The sequence below is a fragment of the Branchiostoma floridae genome, chromosome 2 (genome assembly GCF_000003815.2).
Source record: "Branchiostoma floridae strain S238N-H82 chromosome 2, Bfl_VNyyK, whole genome shotgun sequence".
NCBI classification, from domain to species: Eukaryota; Metazoa; Chordata; class Leptocardii; order Amphioxiformes; family Branchiostomatidae; genus Branchiostoma; species Branchiostoma floridae.
In genome coordinates, this window is record NC_049980.1 from 11,908,000 (window position 1) to 11,929,244 (window position 21,245).

Genomic DNA, 21,245 nt, shown 5'->3' on the forward strand with positions numbered 1-21,245 from the left:
CCTGGCTAAGCAGGCTGTTTGTTTGATCATCTTTCAGTCTTGAACTTTGTTTTGGGTTTTGTAAGTAAGACTAGTGCGTTATCTGACGGTATCAAGGGTTAAGTCCTTGTGAATGGGTTGTTGGGGTGTCTGAAACTGCGCGATGACCAAGGGCCTGGGCACATTCGTCGTTAGAACGTCGTATGATCACAGACTGGAGACATTCTTGGGATGGTCGTGTATATGTCCTGCAAAATTCAGATGTCTTGTAACCAAAATGGTTGTCTTAAATCTTGTTAGGCAGTTGGTTCTGTCACAGTCTGCTTGAAAATCCTACCACATCAATACCGTAGTGCGGTCTACGACGAATGTGATTGCACCGCTATGTACAAGTATATGTTTACATGCCATATACGCTTGCCACCACCGTAACGGCATTTGTCAGAAAGAGCAGAAAATACTTTAAGTTTGTTCATTACGAGACTTGCATAAAACGTTCTTTACACATAACACAGACAACATGTAAGATCGAAAACGTTTTTTATTTGGTTCGTTCAAAAGGGTGTATTTTGTTCTTGATGGCATTTTTTTCTTTCCGTCGTATGGTGTATAATCTGCACTGCTACAGTCTCTTAATCAACCAAACGGAGCAGAAATCTGCTCTTGTTTCGAAATATTTTGTTGCAGAGTTCATCAGGTGAGTTGAAACGTTGATAAAACGTACTGAGGGAAGCCAAGATTTTGTACATTATGGGAGAAATTATCATTTTTCCTCTCAGACTTCGTAACATCGGAAAGGTAACGAACATGCATATTACAGACTACATAACTTATACCGTCATCATTTTCCACTTGCGATTCGCGACCTCTTAAACACACCTGTTGTAAAACAGTTTAAGAAAGCTTCAAGACGTGTCTCTGAAAAAAACCTTAATGTCTTGTTGATAGAAGATTTCCCTGCCTTGTATGCACAGCCGCCTTATAGATGTTATCTTTGTAGCTCGAATTACGTGATGACGATTTTTTGTTATGTTTGTCTGGGGAGAGAGTTTCGGAACTAAACAGTTGGGGCAGTCTCCTGTTCTGTCTGTGTTTGCGATATTTCGGAGCATAAGCGATTTCTGTGAGAAGGAAAATTTATCATTTGGTTACCGTCTTCTTCTATAAAAAAGAGGTACGTCCATCTTTGTCAATTTTGCTGGCATTTTGCTTTTTGCTTTATTCGGTTTGGCTTGTGAATCGCATTATAGAACGTTATAATTACTACAACATCGTCTATATCAAAACGTGTTTTGTTTTTCTATCCCTTGAACCTACCCAACTCTCCAAAAAGACGGAACGCGTATTACAGTTGGTGTTTCTAATTTCTGGCCAGGTTTCGATTAACAAAATGTTCATTTTCACACGAATGAATACAGTTTGTATCCCTTTCTCTAACGCCACCCCTGGCTACAATACTTTATACTGTACATGTATCATCATGACAATAAGAGTTTCGACTACATCTTTACAAATTTGCAATCGAATACAAAATAAAACAAGACACAAACTTAACAGTGTTATCATACGTCAGTATACGAAAAAAATGGCATTTTTGTCTACGTGTTTGTAAACAGCTACTTATCTCGAGTACACCACTTCCAACAAAATAAACACACCAGGTAAATAGCTAAGAAAAACACCAGACACCATCGAAGGAATTGTAAAACGCATTTTTGAATGAAATTCTGTGAAATTCTGTCCGAAGAATCATACGATTCCAGCTCATGTACCAGTGGTGTAGGAATGTAGCAGACCGAAGGCAAACGCGTTACAATGTTGAATGTATACTGTCGGCACGCATCTTAAACGGGGCTTATGTCACGCAGTGAGACGTTCAAATAGCACATGCCTAATGCGCTGCGTACCGGGCTCTCACACGTTAGAATGCTGTGATCATGGCGCGAGCGGTTCTCCCTCACAACTTGTTGTTTTCTCAACTGATGTCATGGAACATACCGCAGCTGTAAGCGTTAGTTATGGACCGGGCATGCTTCGAAATACCAAGCGGGGGAACTGTTGTGGGAAGCCGTATATTTGTTTTATTTGTTTCGCATAGAAGACATCGTCTTTAAGCTTGCACTGTTGCACACAATTTATGTATCTACCATGTGTGAGTAAGACAGGACTGTGTGTCTGAAATATAAGTTGAAACAAATTTCTTCATAATAAACAATAGACAATATTTGCATTCAAAGACACTTCCTACTAGATCGCTTCCTTTGAAATATCTTGTCAAGAAAAGCTGATCAAAATATCACAGAATGGAAAAACACATCATCAGAATGCATCTGTCACAAATACACAATGCCTTACCTCTGGTTCTTACGACAGGTGTATTCGTTGTTAGATATGGTGACGAAAATATCACCTGGACACAGGTATTTTCAGGACATACATTGTCATTCTAAATCATAGCGCTTTCCCATACAGGGTTTTCATTCTTTTTAACGTTTTAGCGATCTTCCCATATAGCGTTTTCATTTGTTTGTAACGTAGAAAAAACACCTTTTAGTGACGCAGAATTGTCCCGTTTTCTGTTTGCCAGTTTATTCGTTGTTTAGCCAAACCCGGTGCAGTTGAGTGTGTAAAACGACCCATGTGCGATGAATAGGACACGGCTCTTTAGACTGTAGTGAAATTGCATGTAGCCATGTCCAGATGACACACACGATAAGAGACACACACAGGTGCGAAGTAAACACCTTCCGTACACACCTGGAACGGACAGGTACACACAGCGACGGTCGTTTTCTTTAATGTTTCACGGTTGTGACTGTTAATGTTGTTCTTGTTGTCATTTATTATCAATTTTACATGTTAGTAGTTGTGTTTTTGTCAAGATGTGGCCACGTCAAAATCACATTCTTTCAAGCCATTCCGTTACTTTGTTCGCGCAGGTTTGAATTTTGTTTTTAATCCGTTAACACTGGGTCATTCATATAACGTTATACAGAGGTGTGTTTTGGGGTTCTTAGAACCAACAAACGACCATAATATGCTTCATAAAGTGTTTCACAATGTGTGTATCTAAACATGGGACGTTATTCACAGTGAAGCAACGTTGTGATCATTCTTACTGAATGTTCAAATCTGGCGAGCAGTCATTATCACTTGGTTCCTGTGTTAAAGCCTTGGCAAAAGTAGACATGCTGTCCTGACCGATAGTAGTCAATCCAGGTGTCAGCGCTTTACAGACAGGACATTTGACAGGTGTTTTTTTGGGGGGGGGATGAACATAGGGTACGGAAAGTTTCTCATTTGTCTCTAAACATTCCTATGAATAGCGGAAAACCTCAACTCTGTCTGACAGGTACTTTACAAAATGAGCATTTTTCAGGGACAGCACAGCAAGACAGTTACAAAGCGTCAGTATTATCTTTCTTTAAGACGTACCGGACATCAAATCTCTAGACTAAGATTTGTTTTCTCTGGTGAGGTATCTTCCCTTGATTGAGCACTCCCGGGAGACACATGAAGGGCCAGGTGATACTTCTCTCTTGACAGGACCTGTGATAGATTTAGACAGATTTCACAAATGTTGGACCAGCCTAGATTAAAACGTCAAACCGTTAAACGATTGCCTCTTTTATATCAAGGGTGTATGTGGTGAACTGACTGTGTAGATAGACTACAAAATAACTTCTTATAAGAAACCCGTGGTTTATTCACTTCCATGCGAGCCTTTTTTTCTTCTGAATGTACGTATTTTGGACGTAGGAGAACGTCACTCTAACATGTACTAGATACTGCGCATCTTATGTCAATTATCGTCAGATCTCAGACAAGGCAGGCGGTAAAAAGTTACCCTTGTGTAGATGTTTGTAGGAGATGTTTTTATTTTGATGTGTGTGAGTGATGGAGCTGTCCCTCGAGACGGTAGAAGGGGCCAGGTGATAGCGCTGAGCTGACAGGAGTTGTGATAGATCCCCCGCCTGTACAATGGAAGACAAACGGAGGTGATGGATGCCGAGTAGTTGTGTGCTCCCGGAACAAACTGCGACTGTGAGAGCGGTTCATGTACAGGGGTTAAGAAACCATTACGAAGGGAAGAAACGTTTCCTCGTGGGACTAGAACTCTTAGCTTCATTTTTTAGCTTCTTTTTTTTCTATTATCAAGTAACCAAGATACACGTGATGGCACTTTCTCTGTAGGCCGTCGTGCAGTTTTAATGTAGGGTTTTCAAACAAGCTGTAACAGAGCCAGCCATCGACAAGGATCTAAAACAATTTTTTTACGCAAGACAGCTGTCTTTTGCACGACAAATGCACTACTCTCTCAAAAATGACTTCACTTTGCTCACGACCAATGTACAGGCCCTAATCACACTTTTGATACTTTGGGCGTGGATTTAAGATAGAAGCACCTCAAAGATTTGATGATCATTGGAATAATGAAGTTAATGAGAGTAGATAATGATGATGAATTGGGACGATAATTGTAATTGAAATTGTCTTAGATGACACCGACCCAATGTAAGTTTGTTTGGACTAGAGGGAAATGAATTCAAATGAACAACAGAGGATCGAAGTGAACGAAACTTTATGACTATGGAGAGAACTCAACAAGTCACCATGTACAAATTGTGACGATATCTTAGAACTTTATACCTACTAAGTGAGATCCGAAGCTTCAAAGATGGGGGGCTTGTCTTGTATATTCGTTGCGTTGTCTTCCTTGTTGGGTTGCTAATCTTTTGCGTGTCTCGTGTATTGTTAAACAGACTGTGGTCTGCTATGGCGCTAAGGAAAATTTACCGTGCATATTTCCCTCCTCGAGACACACTAACTCGTTGACGTACGGCGTACCTCTGTCTCAGCCATTATAGGAGGACTCCCTCTACATGACTGGTCCATTTACAACGTGTTGGACATATGTCCGACTGATATCGTGGTATCACAGGGAAAGTGGCACTCGTATACGAGTTTCCTAACAAAAGAATACAATTCTTATAGTTATAGATATGTGTTCACACAATTTCGTGTGCACCCATCAATTACACATGTATAACAGGTAACTTCGGGTATAGTGGTTGTTATCTCTTTCTTCTATCGGTCACTTGTCTCTGACAAGACAGAACAAAACAAAGACACAACAACTCGGCATTATTAACCAGGGGTTTTCTCTGAGAATAAGTGGTCATTTTACTGCCAGGTGAAGCCATTAGGCCTGAATGTTTTCACACTCCGGAAAACAAGCCGGCCCCTTGGCGTTCTCGTGCGCCCGTTCACAGGCTGTCGTCCCTCCATTGTCCGCAGTTTCCTCAAGTGATTTTCTTGATAACATAGCCCGGGGATGGGCCACTTTTCTGGAGAAGCACCTCTTCTTCTAAATTGATTCCTATTGTATGTAGTAGATGGTGTATGGGTCCCATAGGAGAGATGACACAATATTCTCACCAGTTGTACTATATTTAGTAAGGAGTGATTGCTCACCGAGTAGATGTACCTGTCAGGTACATGTGTTAGATTGATACCTAGGGGAAACGTGCATTTGTTTCCGGAAATCTTTAGTTCTATGTATTTTATACAGTTGTCTTCATCATAAAACGCATGTCCCATATCCAAACAACTACCACACGCCCTCTATTACTTTGACTGATTTTCTATAAGAAATATCGGTGATCTATTTCAAGTGGAGATGCAATGATGTACAATAAACAGGTGCCAATTGGCACCCCGCTGAGAACAAATGAAACAACAATGTAACAACAGGGTTTATGATGTAATCTGGGCGTTCCGAGCGTGTGTTTATGATAACTATAATTTCTATAATGTGGTGTTCTCTCACAGATTTCTCTGTTGCCGTTGGCTACTTGATACCCAATCGTCCATGATTCTGCTTAGCTCTTGATCTAACAGTAACATGAACAAAATCATGTATATGTCTTGAAGCTGGGATACAAAAACTGTCGGAAAAGATTCTGTGCTAAGCGTTGGTTATAATTTATCTGGTTGAAAACTAGTTTTCAACCAACGACATGTCGACTGCCAGCTGACGGCCAGAAAACCAGAAGCCGTCGTCCCAATTTTTATTTAGGAGAGAAATTTTACACCTAGCCATGCTTATTCATTGACGCGTCAATATTATACTATATATTCCTTCCTACGATAGACATGAATAACTCATCAAAGAATATTGAAAGTTTTTAAATCATCGCAAGCCCCCAGTAATGCATGTAACGCTATAGTAGAAACATTAGATGCATCTATAGACTATACATTTTGGTGCCTTTTTTATATTCTTGCATCCCCTTGCAAATTAGTTTTCGGGTATGAGCTTGTAAAACTAGATGTAAGAATTGGCTGCAGGGAAAGTAATGAAGCAAAAGCTGACCTTTTTTCGTTTATATTGTCCGTTTATGATTACAGAAAATGGCAACGTTAAAGGTATCCTTTTACCGCAGCACACGGTAACGATCTGTTGTCCACTTCCCAACTGACGTGTATCAACAGATAACAGGACAATGGTCCTCCCCCCAGGGCCTGGTCACTACAAGCTGCATCATTGTGTCCAGTCTACATGATAGATGTGTGGAATAAGTGGCCACTCTACCCGTGATTAATGAATGTCCATTTGAGGGGAGTTATTCACTGGCAGGCGGTGTGAGAAGCGTGTTGTTGGTCACTTCGGCAGTTCTGAGACTGACACTCATCACGTGATATACTGAACATAAATGAATCATCGTTCTCAGCCAACCAGAAGCGACTATATCTAAGTACACAAAACACCACTGCTACAACTAGGTGTAAAACAAGATCCAAGAACAGTTCTTCGGCAAGAATAGCTCGTCTACGGCCCTCTTCGCGCCGTAGTTAACATAAAGAAAGATCATTCGACATAACTTGGAAAAGAAGTCAGGGGGAAAGGTGCTACGGTCTGCAATGCCTGTAAGTTACTTCGTTTCTTTTGTTAGATTGGTTCACTGGAATAGAGGCCCGTATTTTTCTGTGAAAGCTAAGAGGACTAAGTTATCCCGATAATACGCCTACAACAATTTGACATTTAAAAGAATCTTTTAAGCATGGTAAAAGATAGCTGTGATTAGATTAGAACTAGCTGGGCTAGATTTGAATTGAGTTTTAAATGGCTTTCATTGTTTTACTTGTGATTATTTCTGTTTCCAAGTGCGCTTGAAACATGTGTAGTTACTATTTTAAATCCTATGTACTGTGTGACTGAAGTTTGTGAATTGCATTACTCATGTTGGATTGATATTGACAAGTATTGGTGGCACACTTCCTTTTGCTAGCGGATATTATCAGACCGCATAGATATTGAGTTACAGTGTTAAAATGATACGCAGATATCAAACTAACGATCATTTGATATGATTATGAATTGAAGTTGGTCTCAAAATGACCACAAGTTGGTTAGATGCTTAAGCCCAAAAATGAAACACGTTCTACAAAATCAAGGTAAGGTACGTCCAATTGATAAGGGTAGGTCGACACGCTAATATGTTCACTACAAAATCAGAGTAATCAGATTTCAATTCCAGATTTCTATTGTACATTGTTCAACGTATGTACTTAAATATCTTTAGTACATTTCTATATTTCATTTTCGCTCAATCTCACATGCACAAAAAGCCGTATATTGTCTAGGTTCTATCCCACTGACGTTAAAGTAATTCTTTGTTATCCTTTAGCGTGACAACTTTTAAGTTGTAAAAAAGCCGTATTATTGATACCTATTTCCGAAGACCTGAACATATGTACCTCGTAACTACTGTCACCAAATTAACCATACTAGTTCTAAACATCAAGCCGAAATTTAGAAAAAATACATTTCTCCGCCAACGACAGGCCAGAAAAAAAAGGAAGGAATTTAAGAATGAAGAACAAAACTCAATCCCATTCAATAGTATCGTTAACAGCTTCTGTATATAAAGACAATGAGTGATGTACCATGATGATTGTGAAAACAATCAAATAAGATATCTATTTAGCTATCAGTGGTTGGATGAGTAGATAGAGCGCGGCCGCATTGACAGTTATGCTGTTTGTATATTATTGTGTAGGCTGACAACACATGTCATACACATACGTAAGGCCCCGTTTAGCTCTTTGCGACTCACCCAGGCATCGGGGATTGGTCCAGTTTGATGCTTTCTGGTATGAACGGTCCGAATTAGGCTACGAATTCTCCAATCGGGACCTAGGTAAAAGCCCAATTGGTATCTGGGTAAACTAGGTGCAATGTAAATCTTGATTTGACAATCGTGTTATGAACGGGGTCTGAGTTTGTTGGGAAGCAATCTTGAGAAACAGAGCCGTGGACTTGTCTACCTACAGGCTCCCCCTGCCCGTTTCCCGCGCATTTCCCTGTCTATCTGTACCAGACGTTTGTCACCACCAGTCCCCGCAGGTGTGTAGACCCTTTCTCATGGGCCAGTGCCCGACAAAATACCGATCCGCGGTGATAACAAGTTCTGTCCACAGAGCGAGTTTGCGCGCGGCAAACGGGAGCCGTGTGCTCGCTATTGTACCCGCCGAGCCACCACAAACACCTCGCCGCCCCTAAATTACGCTTTGATAAGATAATCGCCTGACTAGAGCGGTGTACACAGGTGTAAGGACAGCGGGCATGGAGAGAATATTAAGCGTACGTTCAACACGACGACGGTGGTGGATCGTTTTCGTCAACCATATCTGATTTTTATTGTCGTTTGTAAGTCAAACCGATTACTGAAGTTATTCCTTTGTCTCCATCTAGAATGTTTGACTGGGATTTGGCCCTGACATTTCCACGACAATATGCAGTGTAATTTGTGTCAAACTTTGACAGTCATGTGAGCTGAAGCTGTTTTATTAGTTAGTTAGTTAGTTTGTTTGTTTGTTTGTTTGTTTGTTTGTTGTGTATGTAGGTGTCTATTGTTTGTAGTTTGGAGGCGACCGCTTGCGTCAAAAGCTCACACAGTGTATAGAAAAAGGGTACATTGAAGTTAGTATCGTAGTTGTTATCATATCATACAGATAAAGGATATCGATATTATCTTCCAGGCTAGTACGGAATGATATACTATTCGCGAGGTGTTAGTTTGCAAGATCACTCCCAGCAATATTCTGTAAACTGTTCTGCTGAATACGAGCAACTTAAAACAAGTAGTTTGGAAATATCATACGGAACACACATTATGCGCTGGTAGATTATCAGCACTGCATGCATTTCCTTAAGTTTTACAATTTCCTCGCCTTAGTGAGGGTCAGTACGTTGTAGTTAGGTAATGTTGTTTTTCAGCAGATGGATTCTTGACAAATTTGAAGACGACGACTCCAGTAGAACATAGATGTAGCTACGGATAAAAATCGGATGATCTAGACACTTGTCTTGAGTCTCGGCCTGTGATTTCTGTCTCGGTCTCGCATTTGTTTGGAAATATCTATACTGAAGCATAATCATTTCAGAGGATAGTTAAATGTCACTTTCGAGACATTCAAATAGCTATAGTCAAATCTTGTGTGCGACCGAGTTAGCCGGTCAGGTATTTCCTTTTCCCCTGTGTGCTCCGTCTCTAATTCGTGAAATGTGCCTCGTACATATAAGAGTAGATGTGCTGCGTACAGGTGGCATTGTTCGGTGCACAGGTGGTATTGTTGAGGAGTGCACAGACGGTGAGACGGTGGGGAGTGAGGGAGTTACCCGGCCGCTCCGAATGTGAACCACGGCCTTTGTTAGGTATCAGTAGGAACAGTTAATAAGAATGGGGCACATTCCGTCTTCTAGAAAGAGATAAAAGTTTTCTTATCTGAGCATTGAGTCAAATACTAGTATTCTATATGGAAGATTTGGGCACCCTTCTTACCGAAAAGCGCTTACTTAACGCGTTCATGTTTTGCTTCATTGATATCAAGGCGTACATACTTATAATCGTGACGATAAGTTCTAACAATCCTCATCGCTTGCATGGCCCAGTCGGACACTGAACTCGTATGCGACTGTCATCTGTCCCAATCACCTTTGCCCTACCAACTGACCAAAACTGAGCACAAAAGCCCGATAATTGCAGGTGTTCGTAACATTTTGTGTTGTATTCATTCCTGTCAACACCTGAATGGGTTCATAGCCCGCGGCTGTATCTAGCTAGCTTTACTGCTCGTGTTGTCTCTCAGCATGACAGGGGTTGTGTTTACGTCGCCAGTAGCACCATGATCCATCCTGTAGAAATTACAATGTCGTGACAAAAGCCACAGATCGCCAAATCTTCTAAAGACCAGCAGCCAAGAATCAGAAGGCAGAATGGGAATCGCACCACTCGCATGACTAACAGAACTAGTCTATGTAACACAGTCTATTCCTGTCAGGGGTTGGTTAACTCTCATACTCGAGAGCTTCTGGTCGAACCTTAACCTTAAACTCCAGAGAACCATTCCTATTTCTAGCTACCAAAAAAATGAGTTTCCAATTGTCCTGGCCTATAGACATCGGCCATCAAGCGTCTGGTGGCTTGGCTAGTGGAGGGGCTGTTATAGTGATATACAGTCAGTGTCCAAGTCGTCCTTTGGTTTCATCATTCTTCCCGTACTTTTTTTCCCGTACTCAAGTTTTTCTACCAAAAATCTACTTTCTAACCATTGTGCGAAGCCTCTCAGTGTTGCATTTGCTATATCTATCGGTGTGACCGGGTCAATGCACTGTAACGATTTTCCAACGGTTTTGGCAGGTGATTGATGGCTGATTCTGTTCGGGTGTCAGAAGATGAAAGGACCAAATGTGTGAATCTTCCTCTTTTAATTTCGCCTGAATTATTTGGTGATTAAATGCATGTGTGTGGTAGAAAAAAAAAACACAGATGAGAGTCTATAGTTGGAGGGACCATGGTGAGCACGGGATGAGATGACAATGGCTCGCAGGTGGGTCGGAAATGGCGCCAACAATACATCGTATGTATTTTTTAGTAGATCTCGCTGTACGGATTAGGCAGTTCTGACATGAAATTTATGGTTTGTAATTAGTGAAAAATACATGCAGCTGTCGTAGAGTCGTACGGGATGCATGATAGTGCTCAAACTGGGTAGGGGGGCTCTAAAAGTAGAGAAAGACATTAGATCAGGAGAAACAGTGTAAAACTATGCTAGTATTCCTTAATAGCATTTACTCAAACTTGAGAACTGTCTCAGATGGGAAAGAAAGAACGTCTTCTCATAAGAGTCTGATTTCTTGCATCTCGTGCTTTTTGCTTTGTACAACGCGCGGTACCATGGCGATACCCGCCATAGTTGTCCATCAATGACTAGAACTTTTTCATTTTTGTAGCATTTTACTCACAAAATTTCTCCCCTTTGGAAAATACATGAATATTAGAGGCGAAAATATCTGACGACCTGCGTTCTTTTTGGAAAAAAAATGTGTTTCAAATATCCGGACCTTTTGTAGCCAAAAAGACATACGATTGCAAAATGACTTTTGATTGCGCTGCTGAACGTTTTGCTAGTGGACCAATATTGTTTTCAAGCAACGGATAGCACAAATAGATGAAACACACGTACGTACACATTGCCACTCTCCTTTGTCACGCGCGCAACATTAGTGCAAAATTAACCAGTATTTTTGTATTCGAACGAACCGACATTGCACTGCTGACTAGATCATGCTTTGCCTTAATTGAGGATGACAAAATAAGAAGCAACCATGTATCTTGCTTACGCCTGGATATAGTCAAACTGAGAGTTAGATTGCTGATAGTGACTGTCGGTGTATCAGGAGTTGTGTGCCCTGATTGGCAGTTTGCCCACAGTTTGTCCTGATTGCTAGCGCTCAACAGTGCCTCACTAACAACTAATAATCGTTATCTCGCCATCAGAGAGGTAGATCGCCCGTGGACAAATGTGGGACCGTACGCGGGACGCGTGGTGAGGGGCCCGGCCTGCAGCAACAGCACGTGCCGCGAGCGTGCCGGTAGCACCAACCGTCCCTTTAATTCATTGTCACGTCCGGCACCATTCACCGGTGTCCCTATATACTAGGCGTCAACACACTCCACAATGACTCTGCTGACTTGTAATACAAAGGATTCCAGTCAGAATGAGAGAAACTCATGCAAGTTAAACATTCCTGACGACGGTGGCTGTCAGAGGAAAGCGCATATAGAACCGTGGGTGTCGCAATGGCCGCTAGAGGCGTTGTTTGCTCAGTTGTGACCAGTAAATGTGGCACACGTTTCGTCGGAGTACATTCGTTGTTGTCATGGGCACCAACGTTTGTGACGAGCGGCCAGGGAGACTAATATTTGCAGGAAACCCCATGTTAGGCTACTACATAGTCATTATCACTTCCGCGTAAACATCGATGTATTGTAGCTGTCAAAAAATGACACAAAGCGAAATGTCCAAAATTTTCACATGGCCTAAAAGTGTCGATTCACCTGTACAAAACTCGTTTTATGAATTAGTCCTAAAATACACCTACACCAACATAACATTCGTTTGTTATGAGTAGGAATGACAACAGTGTAACTTAAACCTATACAACAGTGTGACTCAAATCGTGATAATGTCTAGATTCTTTGTAAAGGAGTGTACTTCTTTTCTATCTTTCAGGCACTTGAGTCAACTTCATTGCTTAACAGCACTACATCGCTTGCTCCTCCGTATCCTTATACTGCAGGTTAGCTAGCTAGTGGCAACCCTACAACTGTTTCTGTATAACCAGACACCATAGAAGAGACTGCACTCGTGTCGGCATGGGTGACAATGCGATCAACATACAAACACTCAACCTGACGCATATCGGGCCCTTCTTTCTGTGTACTGTCTATGGCTAACATTTCACTACAAACATGTACATGTTTGTCTAGTATGTTATGTAGAAACGACAGCTTCTGTAAAACATACGAAGTCAGGTTCAGAACAGGGGGACGACTGATTTGACTAATAGGTTGTGGGAAATGGTCCATGGCTATTGTACCTAAATCAATTTTACATTTAAGTAAACCATTCTCCCTTCCTACTTTTACCATGTTCGCCCTCTCGTGTCATCACTCTTTATCATATCAAGTCTATTTCACACATTAGTGTCATATTATCTGTTTTTCAGTCAGTTCGCTCAAAATTTATATTCATCATAACGACAACTGCACAACGCGTGATTCGGGGTTAAACAGAAATCAGATAGAAGTGCTTAGTTGTTTTGTTAACTGTCCGTTCCGAGTTGTTGGTCAGCAGACATGTACGGAATGGACAGAAGACGCTCCGGTCAGGCAGTAGGTTTCCTGTAGGCGTGCACACAGGTGCGCTTGTGTCGTGTATCCTGGGAAATTATACACAACTCATGTTAAACTAGACATACTCAACATTGTCTCCTCATACAACCAGACACTTACTTAGCAAAGGTAAAAGCAACTGCTCCACCATACTAGTATTCAGAAATAAGGAACTTTTTTTCAATCTTGATACTGGAAGACTAGCTCGGTGAATGCAAGAAATCTGAAGAAGGTATCTGAAGAAGGTAAGACCGGCAAAAACTTTTTTTGTTTTTTGTTTCTCAATGATAGTAGCATAAAAAATGAACTTTTGTGACATCATTTCTGAGGAAACTGTGAAACCTGTGAAAGCGTTGCCTCGGATCAAGTTTGCCTTTCGCTGGAAAATGTGTATACGTTTGAACAATATATAGAATACTAGGAGCACAGAAATGATTCATAAAATGCGCCAAAAAAATCAGTTGCTCGATCAAGCAACTGGATATGATTTTGTAAACGGTGTCACTGACGAAGGATGGTGGATGCTATCTGAAACGTCTGACCGGTTCCAAAATCATTTTCAAAATCGTTTCCAAAATCATATCCAATTGCTTGAGTAACTGCTTTTTGTGCGTATCTAATACCTGGATGTCTAACATCGAGGATTCATAAAATGACTTGGACGTTTGTCTCGAACACATGACGCCCGGCAGCTGAATCTGGCCGTCGCAGGTGTGGACATCTTTAACCACAGATAACATCTCCGTACACAAACGCTATGTTGTCAGACTGGCCGGGAATCTAGTGGCAGATATGTTAAGGATGTTTTGTGTTGATCTTATCTCATAAGACTGGGGAGAAATCTGTTGTTTAGGTGCGGGTATCTGTGGGAAAATACAGACGACTATATGTCGGGCTTGTATGAGGTACAGATACATATTCTACCATATCATATGGGTGATATGAGCAAACTTTGGGGCAAAGTGCCAAAGCCAGAAGGTTTGTCTGTTGTTCTGCGAAAGGTTTGCAGACATGGAAGATAACACATGTTGTATATCACAGCACTAAAACAGCATGTCTGCGAAATGCTTATATTGCAGTGATACTACAAATAGGGATGACATTGTTTAATGGGGAAACTTTAACTTGAATACATGTTTTATCACCAGCTGCGTTTCCAATATTTCCAGGATTTCAGACGGATCTTAAGGTTCTGTTTCTTGGTAGAAGCTGTGAGATCTTGTGAGCTGTGATGTCCTGTCCTTCTATGTACTGTCCGTGAAGGTTTACGTGTGCGCGATAGCCGTTTCCTCTTACATTGATGCTCTCTAACTTTCACAAACTGAATGGGATACCTGCCTGTTTACACACGGTGGCACACACGGCATACAAGGCCCTTTCTTCCAACACTCATGTAACATGTGCTTTGGTAAAGGGGACACTTGTAAAACCCCAAGGAGATCACCTTTACCAAAGTACATGTTACCGCGGTATCGTAATCAAAGTTGTCAGCGGAGCATGGCGGCGTTGTGCCAGAGGCGCTGGTTAAACAGATCACGGGAGCGCCTACCCCTCCGATTGGGATGCGAGCTCACGCCGGGGATTACACCTCAACCGCGCCGCGGTCCGTCTGTAGGCACGAGCTACCAAAGCACCGATGCGCCCTAATCCACTTGTTGTTGTTGAAGGGGACGGCTCGGAAGTGTTGGGGGGCTTGTTGGACGTGGGGGCCGGACGATTAGTCCGATTAGACGCGAAGATAATCGCCTTAACCATTGCTGGTGAGCAGGGGTAAGAGGACAGGAACGTCTCCCTCCTCCCCTGGCAAATCGTGGTCGGTTGTTGGTCCCTGGTTATGTACTGTTGTTACCTTGCTATCCACATGTATGGTCAGGATTGAGACACACGGCAAGGGCACCCAACAAACGCATGCCTACAGAGAACCAGCTTCTCCATACGGTACGAAATACTTTACCCTCGTTGATATAAGTCATGACTGAAACGCGAAGATGTAAAAAGAATGTTTCTCCAACGTCTAAAGTAAAAGAGATTTTCGGAACCCGTAGAATGATAGCCGACGATGGCCTCCCGACCTTCTCCAAACCATGGTTATCGTGAGCAAGGCCATCTGTGGTTGGGAGTTGGTCGGCGAGGTTGCCTTCTGCGCCAGCCGGCTGTGAAATTTGAAAATCGAAGCCGGGAAAGTCATGATACTCTGCTTGGGCGCGTGTGAGATCAGAGAAGCTAATTGTCGCTAAAATATTCCCGACTACTCTCAATCTAGCGCCGACCTTGGTTGAGGGAAGGTCGGGAGCAAAGTCCTAAGAAGTTTATGAATGTGTGAAAGAGGCTAGTCGTTTGGTTGTTTGGAAGTTAGGTTGGTTGGTATAACTCCGCCACCATAACTGATTACCCTATTATTACAGACTCGTCTATTATCAGTTGTGCGAATCATGACGTTCTAGTTTTTCATCTGCTGTCACCTGTAACAAATATTCCGTGCGCTGCCTTGTTAAAGATGATGCAACGTTTCTGTATGTGTTAGTGTGGTATAGAACGTGTGAAACGAGCTATTCTGGCGCTCACACACCTGTGGAACTGTAATCTCATAAACACAGTCTGTACCAAGTCTCTGTCATCGGCCACAGAATCATCATTTGTGGAGGATACCACTATAAATGGCAGTGAAAGCCGCCAAGCATCCGCAGCTTTGTTCACAAAATTGACTCATTACAAAAGGTCAAGATCGAACAAAAGCTAGCCACGATTCACAATCAGAAAAATCAGGTGTGCTACATGTGCAAAGCCTTGATTTTAGCGTCGAATCTGCGACTTGAAGCTTGGTGACTATGTATCGCCCGAGGGGAGCTGTTCCTTTTTACAACTAGGAGAACTTTGATATTAGATGTTAATGCTACAAAATCCTGTCACTAATAAATCAAGGAAGGAAAGGGTTACTTGCTTGTCCTTCCAAAAAAAGAGCAATTTACGTCCTCGCAGCCCCACACACTAACGTGCCAACCATGGCTGCACTTCACGCAACTTTCATTAAATCGGGATTACGTTAAACATTTAGGGCTTTAGGGCTTGGGCTAAATAGAATTTTCGTTATTGCACCCTTTGTGTGAGCGGACTTGTATCATAGCCCAAGAGATATAGCAGAGAAAGCCCCCTGTATCGCGTGAGATATGCGGTAAGTCCGCCCATTGTGTCACCGACCGATGATGTCAAGAAGTCACTGTCACTTCCCGCCATGCACCGGTTCGTTGAACACCCGTTCTCAGAAGTACGTTGTTGATATGTTGTCAGCTGAGCCGTACTGTGGTGTGTTGTGTTGTGTTATGTTGTGTTCGTCTGGGCAGGAACCCAGGACGTAAGAGAGGGGGCCGAAACAAACAGAAAATTCCTATTTCCTTCAAGTTCCTCATTTCAGTTCATACGTACATCACTCTAAACATAACGCAGCGGAAAAAGCCCAGTAGTATATCTTCCGAGCAAAAACGCTAGAAAGGATTACCTTCAGACAGCTGACAGGACCGTTTTGACAGAAGACAACGAAATTACAACACTGAATGGTCTCCAGTAAAGCCAAGTGATGTGAGTGGTCGAGAAAGTGGTGTTTCCCTTCCATACATTGTACGTACAGCGGTGTTTAAAGCTTCACCATGGCACCATGCAGAACTGTTTCTGAACTGATACATTTTTTCTCACTTTCCTTTCTCCATAAAGCAACAGTGTGTTTCTGTGTGCTCAGCGTGTCCCTCAAGTTTACCTTTCCGTGCGCCATGGCTATAAACGTCCATTGCCGTGTTTGCCATGACATTCATCATCCAGCGGCGCACGGTGGCAGTCCGTGGGATAATGTCAGCCACCCTTTCCTCTGTCAAAATACACCCCATTTGCCCTCCTCTCCCTATAATTTTCCCCGAAGGCCGGGCCCGTCAACCACCGCTTGTGAGACAAAACACGTCACGGGTACTTGGTCACAAGCAGGTGCAGCAACCAACGGAAATGTAGAGAAGAAAAAAAACTTCGCAAATGACACCTTGATGGAACAGGCGTACAACTTCTCGGACAAAGGCAGAAAATTAAACACTCCTCTCTGCCCTTCGCTACAGTCTACCCCATTCAGGCAGCCCCGGCCAGCTGCATGCTTTTTTGAACCAAATTCATATTCTATTACAGAGCAACAGTGTATAATTAACGTCCAGGGACACTGTTATACAGTTTGTTCCTCTCTAAGAAAAACAAAAGCTCCTCCTACGTTTATATTCTCTGAATCCCTTGTATTTCTTAGTGCCATCTCAATGGAGTTCTAAAACCACAAATGAACTCTCCAGGGTTTTAAGATGTCTTCTTGTACACGAGACGCTCACAGGCAGCCGTTTTTCCATGGGGAGAGAAGAAGAAAGGGTTGCGTGGCACGTTGGGGAAATTAATTATATTGTGAACCTGAAAAGTGCTTTTATCTAAACGTTGGCGCACGGCCAGCCATTAGGTAGGGAAGTCTTCCATTATGCGCCAGGAGATAATATAGGACCAATTGTTGTTCCAGGAAAATTGGCAACAGACATTGTAGCGAACTAATTCCTGGAAAGAGATGACTTTTTAAACTATTCTATATGTTTTTCTATGTTCTGTAATACCAGTGTTTATGATAATTTTAGAAAGCGTGCGTATGGGGAGCATGCTTTGATTTGTTTCTTCCCTGTAACATTTCACAGTGTGTTAGATATATATATATATAAAGGTTACTTCTATGCAACGATCACACGGGAAGTCTTGTTGGCATGACATCTTTTCGCTGGTTGAGATTCTCTATCTAGTAACATTTAGAGTATGTAGGATTATGATATCAAGGTTTGCTTGTCGGTGGTTGGTCGGCGTTGCACAGTTTGGCTCCAGTGGTTTGTGCTTCCAGAATGAGAACCCAGACCATAGAGAGAGGCGGGAAATGCGGGTTTTCATACTTTTTTGATGGAAGTCTCGGCGGGAACTCTGCTTAACCCATCGTCAATACTACAATTTGGGCGGGTCGGCCAAACCAGGTGCGGTCGGAACACAGCGGCTGAGCCACAAAAGCGAGCTTGCCGGGCTCCCGGCTGGAGAGAGCCTGCCGCCACAATACCACAATCTGTACGTACAAGGTCCTGTCTTCTTGCCTCCTAATCGCCATGAAATTGATTAATGTCCGTGCTCCCTGTCACCCCTTGTGTTAGCGGCCGGACCGCCTGATATTTGCCCTGAGCACACCGCGTATTCACTCACTACCACGTGCCCTATACCACAATTGGAAATGAGAAACTGTCGGAGAAAAAGGGGGGCCTAGATGTGCACCTATTGATTTGCGAACACCGGGCAGGGTTCTTTCACAAATTGTCCTACATTGGCACTAAACTATTCGCACTGGTGCTGCCAAGAGAATGCCGGGCGACGACGTTTTGAAGTTCAGGCGCGTAGAAGAAAGTCCATTCAGCTGAGTCTATAATCCACTTACGAGACCCGTCCAACTGTCTGTACCGTGTAATAGGGGTCTGTTGTGCCGTATTGTTATCGATAGCAGGAAAAAGTTTATAGATAAAGCAAGAGATGGAATAAAGGGCAAACCGCCCTTTGTAATTTTTCCATATGCTCGGTGCGTGCGCCGATAAACGACAGAAAGGGCTTAAATTGAAGACCCTGTCACGTTTGGGACGAAGCAGACGTTCACCATTTAGCCATATAATTTCCCCCCTTTGTGTACTTTACAACGTTTCTGAGTCTTGTGTACACAGAGTATATGCGGGCACTTCATCCAAAAATAAACGGTCATCATAACAATAAATAATAATTGTCCAAATTTTCCTCAAGGGCCCTTCAGGAATTCGTCCACCGCTGTCTCTGGTATTAATCTCTCTTTCGTCGACGCCGGGAGAAATTAGCAGATAGTTAGAGACCTACATTTTCCTATTTACTCATACATATGAAACATTATCTTGATTACACGTTACGGGGACGTTCAACACGAAAGGGGCGGTTAGTGTCACTCCTACCGGCGATATTCCCCCTATTAAAGCGGCATTAGCTGGGTATTTACGGAGAGACAACAGAATAGGCCAGTCAGAAACCGGACCGACAAAACAATGGGACAGGTGCGATCAAGCGAAAGTCAAGACTCCCAATTTCTATCTGTGCCGATTAGATGGAGATTATATTAAAATGATCGCTTGAATGACCATTGGTCCCCTCGAGCATATAAATGGCTTAACACCGGGGAGTGCGCGCTACAGTTGGAGAACACCTCTACTTGTGGAGACTGCCAGAGCTGTAGTATGGTAGGGCGGTACCTTGTTTGTACGAGCTATAAAGTAGCTATTTTGTCAATAAGTACTTTGACCTGTTATGATTATGATACTACAGCGTAGATGGGCATGAGGGCGAAATGGGTCCTTCGGGAATAATTTTCGGCAATTTTCGTAGCGCACTACTGTATGTGTGTGGATATTCACCCATGTTTACGTTGCTCAAATGTAGTAATTTCCTCCAAAGGGAGTCATCATATTTTCTGCTCGGACAATTGCTCAATTTGTGGGTGCTTGTTTGCTGTCCCCTATAGACATGTTTTTAACGTTTTTTTCCAAAACCCTTATCTTAAGTGCGTACTAACTAGATACGTGATCTTTATGCATATGAACGTTTTTGTTTTGTTTCAAAAGCTTCCGCCAACTTCACTCTAGTTATAATGCGGTACGATGTAGTACATTGTGTGTTTTTATGACCAGCGTACTTCTATAACGTTAGGGCAGCATGAAATAAACGTACAGCTTCAAAATATTTAGATTTGTTACATTTGTTACATTTTTCTATATCGATATTAGAAGAGAAGTTTCGACTAGGTGGTTTCAATGAATCTGTAGCTTGCCGTCGACGTCCCTTTATCTGTGCCGCATACTTATTAGCCAATTTGAGGTTTCTAAGAAAACACAGAAGCTCTTGACATTCAGCTAGCATTAATACGTGACGCATTCTGCAAAGATGGTGAGTGTTCTCGCACTTAGGTTCTTATGGCCGTATTTTTTCATCTCTCTTCCCGTTTTTGATCGACAAGCTACTGTTGGTTCGACAATGGCTCATCTCCGAATCCGCAGCTGTAAGAGTGAGAAGATTTCTCTGATTGACTCCTCGCCTTTCTTCCTCTTTTCTTTTCATCTTCTTGGTATGCCGCATTTCTTTCTTACCGCTCCCGAGGATTAACTAAGTAAGTCAACAGATGAGAGATTACTATGGCTATTCCTTCTCTTGATAGCCGGCGCTAGCTCCTGACTAAACCGTCCCCGTTCTTTTTGTCGCCGCCCCATCTTTTCTGTGCCCGGGCGTTCCGGGAGACGGGGAGCGGACAAATGCGGGCGGTGTTTGCCCAGACTCCGTCCGTTTGCCCGGCAGTTTTTCTCCCGGGCTGCAGCTGCAGGTCACGACCGGACCAGCCACAGGACTGACCCGAGCAAACCCATCTGACCAAACAGCGCGTCTTTGTTACCCTTTTCAAAGTTTTCAATCAAGTATTGGCGACATAGTGCCGTTGTTTGCGAGCTGTCACTCCATCCAGTGTCCTCTCCGAGCGAGGTCGTGACAGAGGCCGCGTCCTCTGCACCCCGCCGTTTATGTTGTTGGCCTGCCCTTGTCTGTTGAATGGATCCCTCACTTCACCCCGACCTTCCTCACAATCCACCTCGCGGCTACCGGGTGAGAGGGCTGGACAATACGCCACGTCAGGGGAGCGCCTTTGATGTCCTGCGGTAGCCTTGGCCTCTGGTGACAGAGACTTTGTCTTGGCACGTTCTGAATCAAAGAGTCCAGTCAAATTAGAAAGGTACGGCATCCATCTTTTTCTTTCTGTCCCACGTCAACGTGGAGGCTGGTTCTTCATTATGTTCGTACTTTCCTCCCTCTGTTGATCGTCCTCATGTGCCTTCTACATAGCCTCATGTGGCGACAATGTACACTACGTAGAGAATAGAAACCTTCCTCATCACACTTTGTATTTCCCCGTAAAGTCTCCTTTGT

At 42.9% G+C, this 21,245-nt stretch overlaps 1 protein-coding gene across 5 annotated transcripts in view; it reads left to right on the plus strand.

Annotated features, from left to right (window-relative positions):
* The window catches only part of LOC118409761, a 36,066-nt gene that overhangs the window by 338 nt on the left and 14,483 nt on the right, over positions 1-21,245 (plus strand). Inside the window, exon 1 of one of the 5 annotated variants that reach the window (XM_035811049.1) lies at positions 6,722-6,909. The exons of 1 other annotated variant lie outside the window; for it this stretch is intronic. In XM_035811049.1, the coding sequence (XP_035666942.1) occupies positions 6,904-6,909 (6 nt within the window). In that variant the 5' untranslated portion in view covers positions 6,722-6,903. Of the gene's footprint in view, positions 1-6,721; positions 6,910-14,915; positions 15,162-20,666; positions 21,052-21,245 lie in introns of those variants that run through there. 3 more of the 5 variants (XM_035811048.1, XM_035811047.1, XM_035811051.1) reach the window with 3 other exon arrangements.